General features: G+C 33.0%; 1 protein-coding gene across 7 annotated transcripts in view; it reads left to right on the forward strand.

Moving 5' to 3' along the window:
- The window catches only part of LOC106883074 (uncharacterized), a 135,278-nt gene that overhangs the window by 94,863 nt on the left and 22,698 nt on the right, over positions 1-17,717 (forward strand). For all 7 annotated transcript variants that reach the window (XM_089366311.1, XM_052974338.2, XM_052974340.2 and 4 more), the window contains exon 11: positions 15,348-15,455. In XM_089366311.1, coding sequence (XP_089222437.1) covers positions 15,348-15,455 — 108 coding nt within the window. The remainder of the gene's footprint in view (positions 1-15,347; positions 15,456-17,717) is intronic.

The following is a 17,717-nucleotide window of genomic DNA, read 5'->3' on the forward strand; positions in this document are numbered from 1 at the left end:
TTTTGCAGCCCAGAAAATAAGAACTGGTATAAATATTTTAGTTAATTAATTAAACACTTGATTTCAGAAAACTGATTATCACCGCATATATAGCTTGAACACTCACACACATTATGTTGCTCAAACCATTTATGTTTGGCGATGAGTTGTGATTTCTTGTTATAATTTTATTGGAATCTTTCTTCTTTTATAGAAATTTGATTCTTCGGTAGATTTTCAAATGAAATCAGTTAATAAATCACATTTGAATTACAATGTATATAAAAATGTATAAATATACTAGGTTCTTGTTGACATCGTTTCCAGCTGGCTATACAACACAATCTGTGTCCTTATATTTTCGAACAAGGGAATCTAGCACCCCCACTCAGCTCAAAACAATATCTGTGTATCGCGATTTCCAGGTTATTATTGTTTTGAGCTGAGTTGGGGTGCTAGATTCCCTTGTTCGAAAATATAAGGACACAGATCGTGTCGTATAGCCAGCTGGAGATGATGTCTCCTGGGGCTAAATTACAGCAACATTCGTCCAAAACCAGGACTGCCATGTTATGTTGGCAAACAATCTTTACTCCAAATCATTTATTGTTTACCAATTCCACCATTATTGTTACCATTTGTGAGCTCTATCATCAAGCCAAACATCAGTCAATGCACTCTGCTGCTGCCACTTGTGACAAGAACAAATTCTATGCCATTCTTTTCTCTGCATTTCAATCTGTTATATAACTGCTAGACTTAAATCTTAAGTACTACAATAGCTTTATTGAAGAATATACTACAAATATAAAAGCATTTTCAGAATCAAATAGCATTTCTTCCACAGAAGCCATTATAATTAAATTTCTAATGAAAATTCAGACATTTTGTAAGGGGGTGTGTGAGTGACAAGAAGTGGGGTGGTAGGGGGAGGGGGGAACATTGGGTTTAAAATTCATTGACTAAATATTAGTTTATTCTGTAATATTTCTATATTTGACACATTTTGTGATTTTCACTGACTTGCCATGCATTTAGTATAATCAACAAAAGATGCTGAATTAATGCTTTCTGATAATTCATACAATATTTAAACGTTTTGTGGTTTAAGGATAAACTAAAGGCAAAGAGAAAAGGGCTAGTATCAGGCGGGATTCCAAGGGAGCACTTTTTATTTAGATTTGTTTTTGTATTAGTTTCAGTCATTAAACTGTTTGTGGCCATGCTAGAGCATTGCCTTTTTAGGGTTGACTCACGACCAGTATTTTATCAGTCTCTAAAAGACAAAGTGAACTTGGGCAGGGTTTGAAGTCAGGACATAAGGCAGCAAAGGATGATTTTTAAGGATGTGATGTAAAAGGTGTTTATTCTAAATGAAGGGTAACATCTTGTTAGCCATTCTGTTTTGACCCTTCTGTGTAAGGTTCCTAGATGAATATAGCCGGGTATAATGGACATGTTTCAGAGCATGACAACTAATGAGGATTCCAAGATGAAACTGATCCAAACGTAAAGAAACACCTCTGAAGTTGAGGCTAATGACTTGAAAATAACAATGGTTCATTTGAGAACATTAAATGAGTATTTAACATTTAATGTTGAGTACACGTGGTAGGAAACTTATGTGATTTGGGTGCAGTCTACTGGAAGTAAAATCACTAATCCATAAGATATCGACTGAACAGCTAATTCCAACGATGGCATTAAATCTGGCCAAAATAGTGCAAGACAATAATATGACCAGTTTTCCAAACACATCTTGTTATCGTAAAGTGGCTGACAATCTCAAATATTATCAATAGAAATAGATGACTAAATGCATTCCACCCAGAAAAATAATTGAGAAATGATTTCAATTACTAAAGTGGGAAAACAAAAGTTATTCATTCATTAGTTTGAGCTGATATGTATTTAGGTTAACCTCACCATTGCTAGTTTAACCAGGGTTCCTTTAAAACCTTCCTATGCATTATAGCTGCCCTTATACAAATCTTTTGTTTGTAGAATCTAACTTCTTTTTATTACTTCTAAACTACCTCAGCTCAAATCTTCTGCCCCAAGTTACTCCTAATCTTTATCTTGTTACACTATTTTTACAGAGACCCTATTCTTTCCCTGCCTTTCTTTCACTCTTTTTTTTTTTTTTTTTTTTAGAGAGAGAGAATAAACAATGCCTATTCTTAATTGTTTATGATATGGGAAAAGGGATTTGTTAAATATTACAAGTTTTAGTATTCCTGTATAAATAGACACAGTGCCATGGATTAGCAGAAAACCTCTGAGCGACAGATTGTCCTGTGGTATTCTTTCTTGTTCTCTGCACTCCTGAGTTCAAATCCTTGCAGTGTCAACTTTATTTTTATACTTTGTACTTCACAAAAAAAGTACCAGTCCTGTACAAAAGTTGATCTCTCTCTCTTTTTCTCTCTTTTTCTCTTTCTCTCTCTCTCTCTCTCTCTCTCTCTCTTTCTCTCTCACCCATAGCATATCTAGTGTTCTCAGTCTAGTTGTTTTTGGTTTCCATTGCCTTAATTCCAGTCTCCATTCTTGACTATGATTATGTCTGTAAGAGTAAAAGATCTATTTATTCTATTGGTAAATACTTTATTCTTTTTATTTTAGAGTTTTGGTTTTAAATCATCTCTAAAAGTTGAATTATAGAATATTTTTATGTCCATTTTCTCTGAAATGTATTGGGGAAAAAAATGTGATTTCATAGGTTTTGTAAATTCTTAGACTATAATTAATATTAGATATTGATAAAACCAACAAACTGCTGCTCTAAAATTCTAAGTTATATGATATTAGTTAACATACTAAAGCATTTGAAGTTTACTTAATAATAATAATAATAATAATAATAATAACTTGATATTGAAAATGTTTTACCCAGACAGAACAATTGATTAAAGTCTTATTTCCAAAGCTTTCCTGGCTGCTAACTTCTTACTGGGTAAAAAAAAAAAAAAAAAGAAAGAAGGAAAAAGCTGTCAAGTTCTCAGCCAACCTATTTTCTCCTCCTCTTCCATTACTATGAGTTACTACTAAGGTAACTGGATCATTGCTGCACCAGCAGCCTGAATCATGGGATCAGTGATGTTAAAGCTGAGTTTCAATCAATAGACAATCGGTGGCCTACTAAGACACAGCTTATCACCACCATGCTTGTACTTTTACTACTTTGCCTTAAACCCAGTATCTCTTGAACAAATCTAGAATAATAGCATCAGGAGTCTTCATGAAATAAGCCATTAAATACAACTGGACAATTTTTTTTTTGTCTCAATAGTGTTTTAGGTTTGTTTGAATTTTGTGTTTTTTAACAATAACCTTATAAAAGCTCCAATAGTTATCTAGATGCTAATGTATCATTTATCTTGCATCATTTTAACTGTTTTCACTTGTGTTTCTGAACAGATTTTAACAGCAACATTGAAGGTTGTATGAGATTAGTTGAGAAGTCTTTTCTTAATGGAAACATAACTACACACTCATTCATATTTGTTTGATTCCATTTGGAAATAAAGTCAAAATTTCAACATTTGTTTAGAATAATATATATAGAATTTGTTTTTATTCTAACATATAATTCAATCAAGCATATATTTTTAAAGTAAAATTTTGTAACAAAATCTCTCTCTCTCTCTCTCTCTCTCTCTCTCTCTCTCATATATATATATATACACACACACACACACACACACACACACACACACACACACACGTACACACATTCACACTATAGATTTCTCTTTTTAATACATATGTCAATCAGGAATCTTAGTATGATCTCCAGTTATATACTGAACATTTTAAATTAATTACCAGTTATCATTTGCAATAATTATAAATCAATACCTGTTGATTAGAGCGAACAGCTTTTCTTCTCACTTTGACACTTTGAAGCAACATGTGACCAATTGTAAAGGACAATTGTTCCAGAGACAAATTATTAGGATTTACATAATGACTTTCTGGTTCTCTGCTGCTTGTAACTATTAGAAACAGAGGTGTGTGTGAGTGAGAGAAAGAGAGAGAGAGAGAGAAAACGCTGGTTTGGAACAACTTCAATATCAAGTTACTTATTAATGAACTTGCTGAAAATTATAAACAATTTTTGTAAGCCATCAACTCTTTTACACCCAGTTTTTATGCTGCTGGTTGTTTCAAAGCTGTATTCTCTGGTGTGAACTGAATTATATTTTCATGACCAAACTCTTGAGGCCTTTTGTTATACTTGGCATAAATAGCTAACTAGATTATGGATGGAAATCTCTAGATTGAAAAAAACAGAAAAACTGAGAGCTTTTGTGAACAATGCCAAATTCAAGAGGATTTGTAAGAAGTGTAAAACTTGAGATAAAAATAACCATTCTCATTTGCTAAACAAATATTGTTGCTACCAAATTGACAAAGGTAACAATCTCTTCCAAACATTTCCATTGAATAATTAAATTATAACAATTATTATAGTCCACACTCTGCATTGTTGTGCCATTCAAGACACATTATATTTTACAAACAATATTTCAAATTAGATTGGAGCCTGGTGTAGTCATCCGGTTGCACCAGTCCTCAGTCAAATCGTCCAACCCATGCTAGCATGGAAAGCGGACGTTAAACGATGATGATGATGATGATGATTTCAAGCGAACAACAATACTCTCCTTGGATATTTTAATTTTACTATTTTTGATGATATGAGCCAATTAAGTAAATTAGAGCTATGATCTTAACTTAAGTAATAACTTTTGTTTTTTAATGTTAAAAACCTTAATGCAACTTGTAAGTAACAATTTTAGTTTTAAAAATTGTAAATTAGATCAATATTTTCATCACTAGCAATTATTTCTCCTAACCAGTTTCTATAAAATAGATGATAGGAATATTCCTGGACAGAGCAGAAGTCTTTCACTGGAATCTCTTTTCAGCCAATCAAATGGTTTCTTCTTAAAGTTTACTTTTGAATATCAATTAACCTCTTTACTTTATGCTTACAGAGTTTATTCTTCAATATCACAATTCACACAGAACAGATCGCATTCAGTTTTTTTTTTATTTTCTATTTCCAGTAAATGTTGGTCTTTTAACATGAATGACCGAAGTTGAATTATCAGTTAAATATTATGCTTCTGACATACTGTGTGTGGGTGTGTGTGAGCACGTGCAGCAAAGGTGAAAGACACCTTTTACTGATAACATCTGACTAAAACTGATGAAAGAAGTTTTGCTTTTAAGAGAATGGTGAGATTGGAGAATGTTTCAGCAGAAAGAAATTGATAAAAGTTCCTTGAAGGGAAAAGAGAAAGTTATTTGATAGATGACACTTCACATAAAATGTGAGATGGAAATGTTCAATGCTGACCTTTTAATGACAGTAGTGAGTGTGCTTGAGTAGATGAGATCGATATAAGAACACAGGTTGAGTCCATAATCACTTGTCTAGAAATAGCAACCAAATCTCACTCATATCACACTACACCTTCTTAGAAAAAAGAGGAAGGATACATTAGACAATGTAGTTTTGAGTACCCACCAAACAATGGAATGGTCACTATTGGAATGTATTTCCTTCAGTGCTGCTAATCTCAAGCCAAACAACATAGACATGATTATGGAAGGGAAGAGGGATTGTTTAATCTAAAACAGACATTTTTACCATTTTTACGAAATTTTGCTTAGAAACTGTAGACTACACAAATAGTTAGAGTTTTATGAGAGCAAAACAAAATGTTTATTGTTTCTTTAGCAAATAGTATTTTCTCGTGATGTAAAGAAGGAGTGAATTTGTGGACATGTTTTACCAGTTGCTAATAAAAATACAATAAAATGTTTATTCAGCTCAGCTTAGATTAGATTTGTATGTTTTTGATAAACTGAAAGAAAACAACTGATTTAATAAACTCCAAACATACTTCACGCCCGCATATACATACACATATATACATTGATATCAGTTTTTATTGATATTATTGATGCTTTTCGTTGCAATCACTCTTTGTGCCAAATATGGTCTTCTGTTTTCAAAACTAACATTTGCCTCCTTTGTAATTGATTATAGACTCAACGTTTTGTTTGTCATTGATCATTGTCAGTGATAGTCCACCAGTTCATATTGATTTCCTTAATTATATTTAACTAAGATCAATCAAATTATCTATACAATATGCCATGCTAATCAATATCAGCTAAGAAATAGGCTAAGAGGTGATTATATATCAAACTGTTTAATTCTTTTTTCTTTAAATAAAATCCTTTTTGTAATTTTATTTGAGATTCCTAAATAGATCTCTGATTTTGAACCTAAACAGGTTTACCTCTTTGGGATTATGCATTAAAATGTTTTACTGTTTTCCATCTATTTTTTCATGTTGGGGTTCTTATGAACATTTTGGACGTTTGCATTTTGTCGGATGTGAAATGTTTTCCATTGTGAAGTTTGAAATGGTAACTATTCTCCCTCAACATGTCTAAAACAGGCATAAAATGTTTGCTTGCTTAGTGGAGTAAAGTTATTTTGTTGCCAGAGAATACTAAATGCCCACCATTGCAGTTTCTGCAATCCCTTAATGACCACCAAAAGCCAAATCCACAAATGACCCACTCTCCTCCTCCAACATCCAGCAGCAAGTTCTTGCCTTTAAGAAATTTGATGGAAACCATGTTGTTGCTCTCAACATCAGCAAAACTCCTGATTGCGTCTCCTATGGAAACTGCCTGTCCATGGGGTTCACCCATCTCTCATCTCCTGCATCAATAGCTTTTAGTAATAAATTTATTTCTTGGTGTTTAGTTTCCCCTCTCCTCTTCATTTCCTTATTTATTCCGTTTCGTTACTTCCGACTGTTGCTGCTCTCTCAGAACAATGTGACTGCTCTTCTATTGCTGTAAATGTCAGCATGGTCATAGATTGCCATTGACAACTTTCAATGAGATATTGATATGTCAAATCAGAGAGAAATAAAGAGAGAGAGAGAGAGAGAGAGAGAGAAACATTGAGAAAGGAAACTGTTTACACTCAGCCGAATCCTCTGTACAGCAAATGACGTGGAGTTTGATGAAAGACAACTGATATGAAGACATTGAATTCCCTTATTGATGAAGCATTTCAGTGACTCTAACAATTGTTTCAAGAACATTTAACCGAGAAACATGCACATTAATGTTATATATTCCAAGTGCATTTGTGTTAATATGCCCATCACTTATTTAATGATTTTCAACTAACTTTAAATATAATGATAATCCTTTCTGCTATAGGCACAAGGTCTGAATTTTGGGGGAGGGCATAAGTTGATTATATCAACCCCAGTACTCCACTGGTACCTATTTTATTGATCCTGAAAGGAGAAAAGGCAAAGTCAGTCATGGTGGAATTTGAACTCAGAACATAAAGATGGACAAGCATTTTGCCTGATGTGCTGACAATTCTGCCATCTCACCGTCTTAATAATAATAATAACAATAATGGTTTCAAATTTTGGCACAAGGCCAGCAATTTTGAGGGGAGGAGCAAGTCTATTACATCAGCCCCAGTACTGCACTGGTACTTATTTTTATCAACCCTGAAAGGATGAAAGGCAAAGTCGACCACGGTGGAATTTGAACTCAAAATGTAAAGACAGATGAAATGCTGCTAAGCATTTCGCCCAGTCTGCTTCCGATTCTGCCACTCGACCGCCTCAGATAATAATAATAATCACAGATGAGTTGCATGCTTGTGTGTTCCCATAGTTTAGACAGACTTCTGTCTGATGGCAAACCATGCTGTTTTCTACTTGTAAAGGAGTTTTAGATTCATGCTGCAGTTTGCTAACAGAAGATATTTAGGAATCAACTCTTTTGGCTAGAAGCAGGTATGTGGATTGGAACCTTTGGTCATCACATTGACATGTGAAATTTACAACAGCCATCAATAAAACTCACACACACACACACACACATTATTATTATTATTAGTGAATGAAGCAGTTGGTGTTGGAGGAGTGGGATAGACAAAGCTAATAGTACAGACCTGTTTTCATTATAATGATTTAGCTTATTATCTTAGATGATAATACAGACTTGCAGAGAGAGAGAGAGAGAGAGAGAGAGAGAGAGAGAGAGAGAGAGAGAGAGAGAGAGAGAGAGAGAGAGAGCTAGAGAGAGCATGATGTCATGTATTCAATAGAGATGCTGTATTGAAACATTTAATCAATTTCATTACAACTGGACTATAAGCAATTTGGCTAAGAAAATTGTTGCATACCAAATTAGTTTTGTGCTTCAGTGTAACAAGTTATTCCACACATAAATCGATCCCCACTCAGTACTTGTCATATTGGAAACAAAATCATTTGCTGGGTTTTTGTGTAAAATATTACCCTGCCATGTTGACATGGAGGAAGAAATTTTCAAATGTAAATTTGAAGAGGATTCATTTAAATACATTTCTAAAGCTTTAATTTAAAGATGCGAGTCCTGACTCCCGCACTCTCTGGTAATGCATTGGAACGTTGTCTTATTTTCCACCACACTACATGAATGAACCTCAGCATCTAAGCTCATGAAAGCTTCATCAGTTCTAGGATATTTTCTGTTATTTAATAATGATAAGGCCCAGGTTGCGTAGTTAAGAAGTTTGCTTTGCATCCACCTGGTTTCAGGTTCAATTCCACTGTGTGACACCTTGGCCAAGTATTTTCTACTCTAGCCTCAAGTTTGACTCATGGTTTGTAAATAAAATTTGGTAAATGGAAACTGCACAGAAGCCTGCCTTGTGTGTGTGTGTAAATATGCATCTATGTACACACACATACACACACAGATGCTGGCACCAAATTTGATTTGGTATATAACAAGTCTCATACACTTGAGATGCATCAATTGGTTAACAATTTGGCATGTGATTGCTTAGGTCAGAGCACTGGAATCCAGGAAGCCAATGTTTGGAATTAACAGCTCCAAGAACAACCTTTCCAGATTTAAACTTCACCATTTTAAGCACATCCTCTGGAATAGGGAAATCAATTCCCATACCTTGAAGACTCCTCTCTATACAAGTGTGAGAAGGATGTGGGAAACAGAATTTGTGCTAACCATGATGCCTTTGGGAGACAACTCTGCCATGTTTTCAGAAAGAAAGACTTCAAACAACAAATTCATGACATTGTCAAGTTGTCATCATCTCAATCTGTGACTGTTTAGCAATCAAAGAAACTTGAGTGCTTTCACCAGCAGAAATCAGATGTGAAGACTACAGGAAATGTTGAGTCTCTGAGAAAGCTCAAACCATCAGCATCAAGCAGTGACTCATATAAATAGGTTTCATGTGTTGTATGAGTCTTGTCACGTTTCCTTATCAGATTCTTTACAGTAAACTCTACACTGGTAAAAATAGTCCATGGCTACCCCATGCGACATTACAAAGATCAACTTGGACTGAACAGAAGTTGAAAACCAACTTACAGAAAAGAAAAGAAAAAGAGAACAACTCTGGCATCAAACTGTCTTGACTGGTGTAGAACAGTTTGAACAATAACATCATCAAGATGAAGAAGACAAAATTATAAAGATGAGAAATCTTGTAATAAAGCAAGTGTGCACTTGTAATAAAACAAGTGTGACTTGTGCAGATGCAGATTTTCATTACAAAGAGCAATCTTGTCAGTAATCAGAAACAACAAATGGGGAGTGATGGGAGAAAATAAAATCCTTAGGAATGAGGAAACAACAACAGTCGTATTTATTTCCGAATCCTCTGGTGTTCTTCACTGATTATTTTTCAAGTGGCAGAACAATCCTTTTCTGGTTTATTTTCCACTGAATTCAAATGACAATGACATGTTTTTGTGACTTTCCTCTATTTCATTAAATACTTCAATACTGGAACTTTAGGTAATTATTTAGTTTTTAATTTTTTTAATGACTACTGTTAATTACTTTATGATATAGCTTTAACCATTCACATCTATTTTTATCTTTTTTTTTTTTTAATGATTTCTCTGTTGTTTACCTTGATGTTTGTCTGGTGATGACATTGTTGATGGGGGGGGGGGGGGGGTCAGCAATAAGTGTGTAAACAAGTGTTTGTGCATGTGAACATAAATAATTGATAGTGCAAAAAATTAATTCTAATTACATTATATAATTAAAGACTACGTTAAAAACAATATCTCTCTTTACAGTAATTAATAATTCAGTTTTTTCTTCTTCATTTTCCTCTCTGAATATTTGAGTGTATTTTTTTTTTTTTGATAATATTATTCAACTCACTTTAGGGAAATAACCACTTTTAATAACATCAGACATTTTTTTTTTTTTTTGAATATGCTCAGAAAACATAAAGTAGTATTTTCCAAACTTGCGACTATCATAAAAGTGTATTTTCTTCTTCTTCTTTCATCTCTAACTCATAAAAACCAGGGCTCTATGCAAAACATTTGTTTGAATTGTGACATCATAATGCCACAGTTCTATATTTCATTATTCATTAATCTTAATCAGAATTATCATATCAACTTCTTTAACAACAGAATTCTTTTAATCATCACTCGTTTCTATTATGTCCAATGTACTTTGTACTCCTTGGAGTGATGGTGTTAGATTACTTAAATCTCGAGAAAGCAGAATTGTTCCAACTCATTTATTGAGAGAAAATAAATTGTTTTTCATCAAATTTGGACAACATTTAGTCCAAACAACCTCTAATAAATCTGAAAACAATATGAATTGAAATGAAATTACAAAAACTAAAAGAAGACCTGTTAGAAGGGTGAGGAAAGAGAATGACTCCCTTTACATTTTTGGAAGTGGTCTTTTATATAGGCACACACATGGCTGTAGGGTTAAGAAGCCTGCTTTGCAACCACTTGGTTTCAGGTTCAGTTCCACTGCACAGCACCTTGGGCAAGTGTCTTTTACTACAATTCCAAGCTGACCAATGCTTTGTGAGTGAATTTGATAAACAGAAACTATGAGGAACTCTATTGTGTGTTTGTCCTCCTCACTGCTTGACAACTGGTGTTTGTTTGTTTACACCCTTGTACAAGACTTTTAAGAAATAAAAAAATAAATTCTGAGGTTGATCTTTTCAACTAAATCCTTCAAGTCAGAGCTCCAGTATGGTCACAGCCCAGTGACTGAGACAAGTAAAAGATGAAGAATATTCTAGCAATAACGTTTTTGCTATTTGAAGAGCCGTAATGCCCTATACAACAAAATAACCAGAGTTCACATGAAGGAGTTGGCTATCTCCTAAGTGACTCTTTTTCTTTACACTCTCTTCTACAATTATGTTAGATATTCTTTCTCTGAATAATTGTTACAAAATCAATAGTATCCACATTTGATTTAAGCACTGATTTTTACACAAACCTGTTGAATTTCTATAGATCTATTCTCAATGTCAGGTGGGGATGCAGTTTAAAGAAATACCTCTTTTGTATTTCAAAATTAACAATGTAATATATACATTTGTTCACATTCAAAATTAGAGAACGGACACAAGAATTTTCCATTATTCTGATTCTGAACAGCAAACAATATACATTGAATAATGTACTAGGCCCAAGTGAAAAATTGGACATAGTCATAGCTTTGAAGAACAAGGTGAAATATTCTTAATCACTCAAGGTTAATCTGGAGCTAAATACTAATCAACTAACTTCATACTTAAATAGATTTAATTAGTTATCAGTTTCATAAACTACTCTATAAAATATCAACAAATATTCTATACCTTACTATAATGGGTGTTATGTCCGATCCTGTTTTGATATCTTGTTGTTCAGTTCTTTCACAAGAGACTTCATAAAAGAAACAGCCAAAAGCCTTCCACTTATTATTATTCCATCTTTTTTTTTTGTCTTTTATTCAGACATATTGTATCCTGGACTCCATCATCTAATGTATCTTTTAGATTTTTTAGGTAGGCAGGGCTATCTGGCTGCTGTCTCTAGTAAATCAGTGATAGCATAGAGGCTCTCTTGTTAGATGTGTTTAGAGAGATTTTCTATAATAGGATTTTCAACAACAGTATCTTATGTATTAAACCTCCATGTCTTCCACACCTACAGAGGCTATACTTACAGCCACACTCTTAATTTCATATTGGAAGTCAGAAAACTAATTGCAGGAGATAAATGAAACAGTAACTCGCTTTTCAGAAGCCTCTCTCTGTTTCTCTCTCTCTGTCTCTCTCTCTCTCTGTCTCTCTCTCTCTCTCTCTCTCTCTCTCTCTCTCTCTCCTCCTCCCTGTGGAGATGGTTTACTATTTTGTTAAATGAATAACCTATTTGTGATAATCCTGTTGACGATAATCATATCAACGTTTTACTATTTTTACATAAGCGGACACTGAAACCTGCCTGTAAGTACTTCCTACTGTTTCTATGAGGACCAAAGCACATCCTTGATGTTTATTTCTCTTCAAGTGACACTCATTAAGTTTCCCTCATTTCACCTTAACTATACTCTGCAGACTTTTATCTTTGTTGGGATTTTGCAAAGGGAAGAGAGGGATTATTAACAACTTCCTGTCTGATATGTTGAAAGATTGATCTTGATTAAACATTTTGTATGAAAAGCACAGTTTCCGTGTGAACTTCTTTACCTCGACATCTGCTCCATTGATGATACTGGAAACTTTCGACTTGGGAACTAAAAAATCACTAAATGGCTTTCAAAGATTTCTCTTTTTAAAATCATAATTTCCTGCCAGAATTAGACATTTCTATATCTTTGATGTTAAGCAAGTAAATTTATAGATAAATTGTTATTTATCTTCACTACATATCAAAGTTATTTTATAGATTTTAACATAAAATTTAAAGAACAAAATTATATTTTCATATACTTTACACTGACTAGAAATTTCACAGTCGTTTCCGGCTGCTGTTTCACTCAATATTTCCTTTAAAAGAAGAAAAAAGAAAGAAAAAAAAACAACCAACAAACAAACAAATCTTCTCAATTATCCAAAATCCAAACAGCTTCCTGTTGTTGAATTCCATGTAGTAACTGCAACATAAGTTTCATATTATTTTCAATTTAGACATTTTCAATAGTATTTTAATAAGCTACTTGATATCAATTTGCTTGTTAAGTGGTTATTTTGAGATTACTCCAAATTAGAGTTAACACAAACCTCAACTATTACAACTCAAATCATTATTTTAACATTCATTTGAAAAGGTAAGATGATTTTCTTCATGTTAAATAGTTCCTGTGAATTTAATTTTTTATTTTACCATTTTAGTGTATTTTAAAAAAATAACGGAATTTTTTTTTTTTGTAGAATAAGTTTTATGAGGTATGTTAAATGTTTGGTGATATTAAATGGCCAGAGAGATGTTATTCTATGGCTGTAACAAGCCAAAAGCAGCACAAGAGGGGTTATCATTAGCATGTCCGATAAAATGCTTTGTAGCATTTCTTCCAGTTTGTTATGTTCTGAGTTCAGATTCTGCTAAGGTCGACTCTGCCTTTCATCTTGTCAGGTTTGATAAAATAATTACCAGTCAAGCACTAAACCAACTAGAACCCTCCCCACAAATTTTATGCTTTGTGCCTAGAGCAGAAAGGATTATTATTATTATTATTATTATTATTATTATTGTATAAGCACAGAGTTAATTAGTTTATGACTAGTATTTCATATCTCAACCAGATACATTACATTATCTTTATTCTGACTGATTTGAGTGCATCAGGTAAGGAAGCAGCAACATTCTCAGAAATAGTAAATTTCACTATTTATATTTTGTCTATGAAAAAAATCTAATCTGTTTCTTTCAAGAGTTAAAATAAGACTTAAATTCCAAAGATTGGTACTTTGTACTGAATGGTAGCTGCATTACTACATTGAAAAGCTAGTATCTTGTAATTAAATATCTACAATAAAATATCAAAGAAAGCTTATAGGGTAGTAATAGCTTGATGATTGAAACCCATTCTACTAGAAAAGCAGGCTTCCACAGTTTTTTTCTTTCTACTTCTTGCACCAGTCAACATGTATTTCATTCCTCAATGAACACAATAGATTTACTTTATGTTGGTGACTTAAAATTGAAATTTCTAAATATAAACTTTTTTTTCTGCTATAATTATTGCAAACTATTTTACTGCTTTCATTATATTTTTACCAAACATACAACTGATTTTCAGCAGTATATAATATTTACAAAAAAAAAAAAAAAATAAAAGCACTGTAGTTAACTAGTTTTTCCAACTATGCAGGATACATTATTCATATAGTAACCCAAGCTGGTGTAGGCATCTTATCTTCATAAAATCAAAAAACCATGACTTTGAGAGAAACAGTTTTCCACATTCCAAATTTTTGAAGCATGGAATAAGCTACCTTTGTTGTTTGTCAGCTGTTGGGACTCAGCAGCCTTCAAAAATTTCCATTCTTCCAGAAACTCACCAACACTACACCGATCTTGCATATATGCAGCCTCTTCTCCCGTTTATCACCTTTCTCCTGTTCACTTCTTTCTTATTTTCCAGTCTTCTCTTTTTATCTTGTCTTCTATACTTTTAGGAGGTGCCATTGCTGTCTTTCTTCACTTGACTTATTCTTGCTTTTCTGTCCCCCCCCCCCAAGTTCAGGTCTTGTGTTTTATAGAAGAAAGGATTATATCACCAAATGCAGTCGTGGACTAACTCCTGCCCTAAATAAGCATAATAAAAGTCAGACCCCTCAAGCACGAACAGTTTCAGTGAATGAATTCCACTCTGACCTATTCTTCCAGGCTTTTGTCACAACTATTTCTTGTACCAGACATTACACTCATTGATGAATAAACCAATCAAAGATGATTCTTTAGACTTGCAACTATGAATTTCTATTTGTCTAATTCAAAGAATTCTGTCTCGACCCCTGCATGGATATTGTCCAGAAGATATTCTATTTCGTATAGTGATGGCATTGTTTTTGTCTTGCTATTTTAACATATTATCAACCATCTGTAATATAAACATTTTAAATGGATAAGCCTCTCTTGAAAATATCAGCAAATAGATAACAGCCACAAATTAGGAAATAATAGTGTTTGTACACAAATGCTGTATTTGGCATCAATAGTATCTGTCATAGTTGCACCATGTTGCAATTGCTTTGTATAATCAAATCATCTTTAATCAGCAGAGATATAACCCTTGGAATCATCAAAAACAATTGACAATATTCCATTCTTTATTATAACCAAAATTTCCTATCAATAATATGATCAAAATTGTTAATTGATTTCTAACAAAATTATTAGAAATCAATGTCTTCAAAACAAAAAAATGTCTTCCTAACCTTCAAAGTAATTTTTTTCTAAATGTCGTCCGTCTCTTGTTTAGAACTTGTGGCACTGATAGTTGTCTTTTTCTGTTTCTAGTCGGACAACAAGGTTCGAGCTGAAGGACTTCATCAAGTACAACACAAGAATGCTTCATCATCCAAGTTACAACAGTGTGTTGATCATCCATTAGCAGAAACTACAGACGTAAGTATCATTCTCACCAACTCTTTTATCTTTATTCAAAGTAGATCCTAAAAGAAATGATTTCAGTTTAGTTTTGAAATATTAATGAATCTTTCACACAAATCAACTATTTATTATATTTGACTTGTCTGTTGATATTTCGAATTGGTATAATAATGCTAAAGATGGAAGAGTAAGGCTGCTTGATAATGCTCAATGGATGAACTTCTGGGGAGGGAAAATTGTACCAAGCACTTATGAGTATGTTTTGGTTATTAGGCAGCACAGAGCTGATTAGGGGAGAAGAGAAACCAACTGAATTAAGGGTTTGTTAAGAAGTTGATGAGATCACAATATCTTTAAACAATGATACAAACTGTTTTGACTATATCATTACATTTCTCATAATCAATCACAGCAAAGCCGGAACATTCAATAAGGCCGTGATCTGTGTTTCATTGATTATTATTTTCAGAGCAGGAATCCATTCAATCAAAGAGGACTGATGCAATAGGGTCTGAAAGTAGTAAAGTCAATATTTTCTTCATCCATTTTCTATATTTGGTCGGTTGAAATAGTTGACACGACTCAAAATGACTGCATTTAAAAAAATAAGAAAGAAAGGAAGAAAGAAAAAAAAAACTTGATTTTAACCCAGCAAGGTTTAACTAAAGCTGTTAAAGACTTGGAAGGAATTAATAATTGTTGTTATTGGCAATGTGGTACAAAGCGCAACCAGTCTTTCCCAGTTTGACTCTGCTAATATGTCTACACAGTTAATTAATTTTCTTGCTGTCATTCTTATCTGCTACAAATGGTTCCTGGTTTCCGACTTAAATACACTTTCTTTTGTTTTTTCTCTCCTTTTCTTTTCTCTCTCTCTCTGTCTCTCTCACTCTCTCTCTCTCTCTCTCTCTCTCTCACTAGCCACTGCTGAGAATACAAGTCCTTAAATAAGTATTCAGTGAGATAAACAGAAATGTCTCTATATTTAGATCTTTAGAAGCAAGTCATAAGAATTTGACTTGTATTAATAATTCATAGTTAGGATATTGGAAATCAATCCTTCCCTACCTGTTATATATCTGTGTCATGTCTTGCACTAAGTTGAATAATAAATTTAAGATGAGTTCCATTAAACTAAATTGACAAATGTTTGAATAAATATATGATTTTATGTGTTCCTATATTTTATAAATGAAAGAAATCTTCCATTTTTACTGATCATTAAGTAAAAAAAAAACTCTCTATAAATCGGATGAGACACATTAAGATAGGAACTTGTGTTTTAAAGATGTTTTTTTCTTCCATCTTCTTTTTTTATATTGTGTAGGAGGAATTGTGTTTGGGATGGAATCTGATCTAGTGCTGAGTGAATTATCTGAGTTATGGATAAGTGTACTATTTATACAAAAGAAAAGAAAAAAAAATGAAAACTAGCTAAAATCAATACATTTAATCAAGTGAGCTTGTGTTATGCTGCTGTCTCAATGTGTGTTTGCTGTTAGGAATCAAAACAGTGAAGAATAAAAGTTACTAAGGCAACACAATGTGTTTTAGAATTATATAATTGGTGGATGAGGAGGTTAATCACCTAAAACAGGAATGTCTTCTGGGGAAAATAAATATTTATTGGCAGTTTTCCTATTTTTCTGACAATGTGTTTGCTGCAAAGGCTATAAGCATGCTTTATTCCCATCTGCTAATTAATGAGACATACAAATATATTTATATAAATAAGTGTTTTAATACCAAGTGACATAAAATAATTATTGTGTCCTCCCCACACACACACACACACACTGATGTTAGCTTTCATCTAAAAGCTAACATTACAGGCTAAATGATGATTGTTTCCTCTTGATATTAAAAGCATTTATTTAAACAGATTTTTACTTGAAAGCTTTTTGGTATTGTTTTAATATTAAGGTGTTATAGTTGTTTTCAATGGAGCAGGAGAGGAGGGGAGATGAATCTGCATCTTTAAAAGACTCTTGAAATTTTGCTTTCTTGCATTCCATCTGTCTTCTCAGTAAATGTTTGTTAACCTGTGACATTTAACCCTGGTATATTTAAATTTCAATTAATTTTCTTAAAGAATTAAGAAAAGACAAAGATCATTAAATGAAAATGAGTGTGAGAGGTGAATGAAAGAGATAACAAATTGAAAATAGATGAGAGTAAGAAGAAAAATAAAATGTGAGGAAGAGAGGGGAAAATAATGCTGAGTCATAGAAAAATATTTAATCATTAGATGAGCTTCAGTTTGTTGGATATCTCTGA

Source organism: Octopus bimaculoides, chromosome 18 (genome assembly GCF_046866305.1).
Source record: "Octopus bimaculoides isolate indiv1 chromosome 18, ASM4686630v1, whole genome shotgun sequence".
In the NCBI taxonomy this organism is placed as follows: domain Eukaryota; kingdom Metazoa; phylum Mollusca; class Cephalopoda; order Octopoda; family Octopodidae; genus Octopus; species Octopus bimaculoides.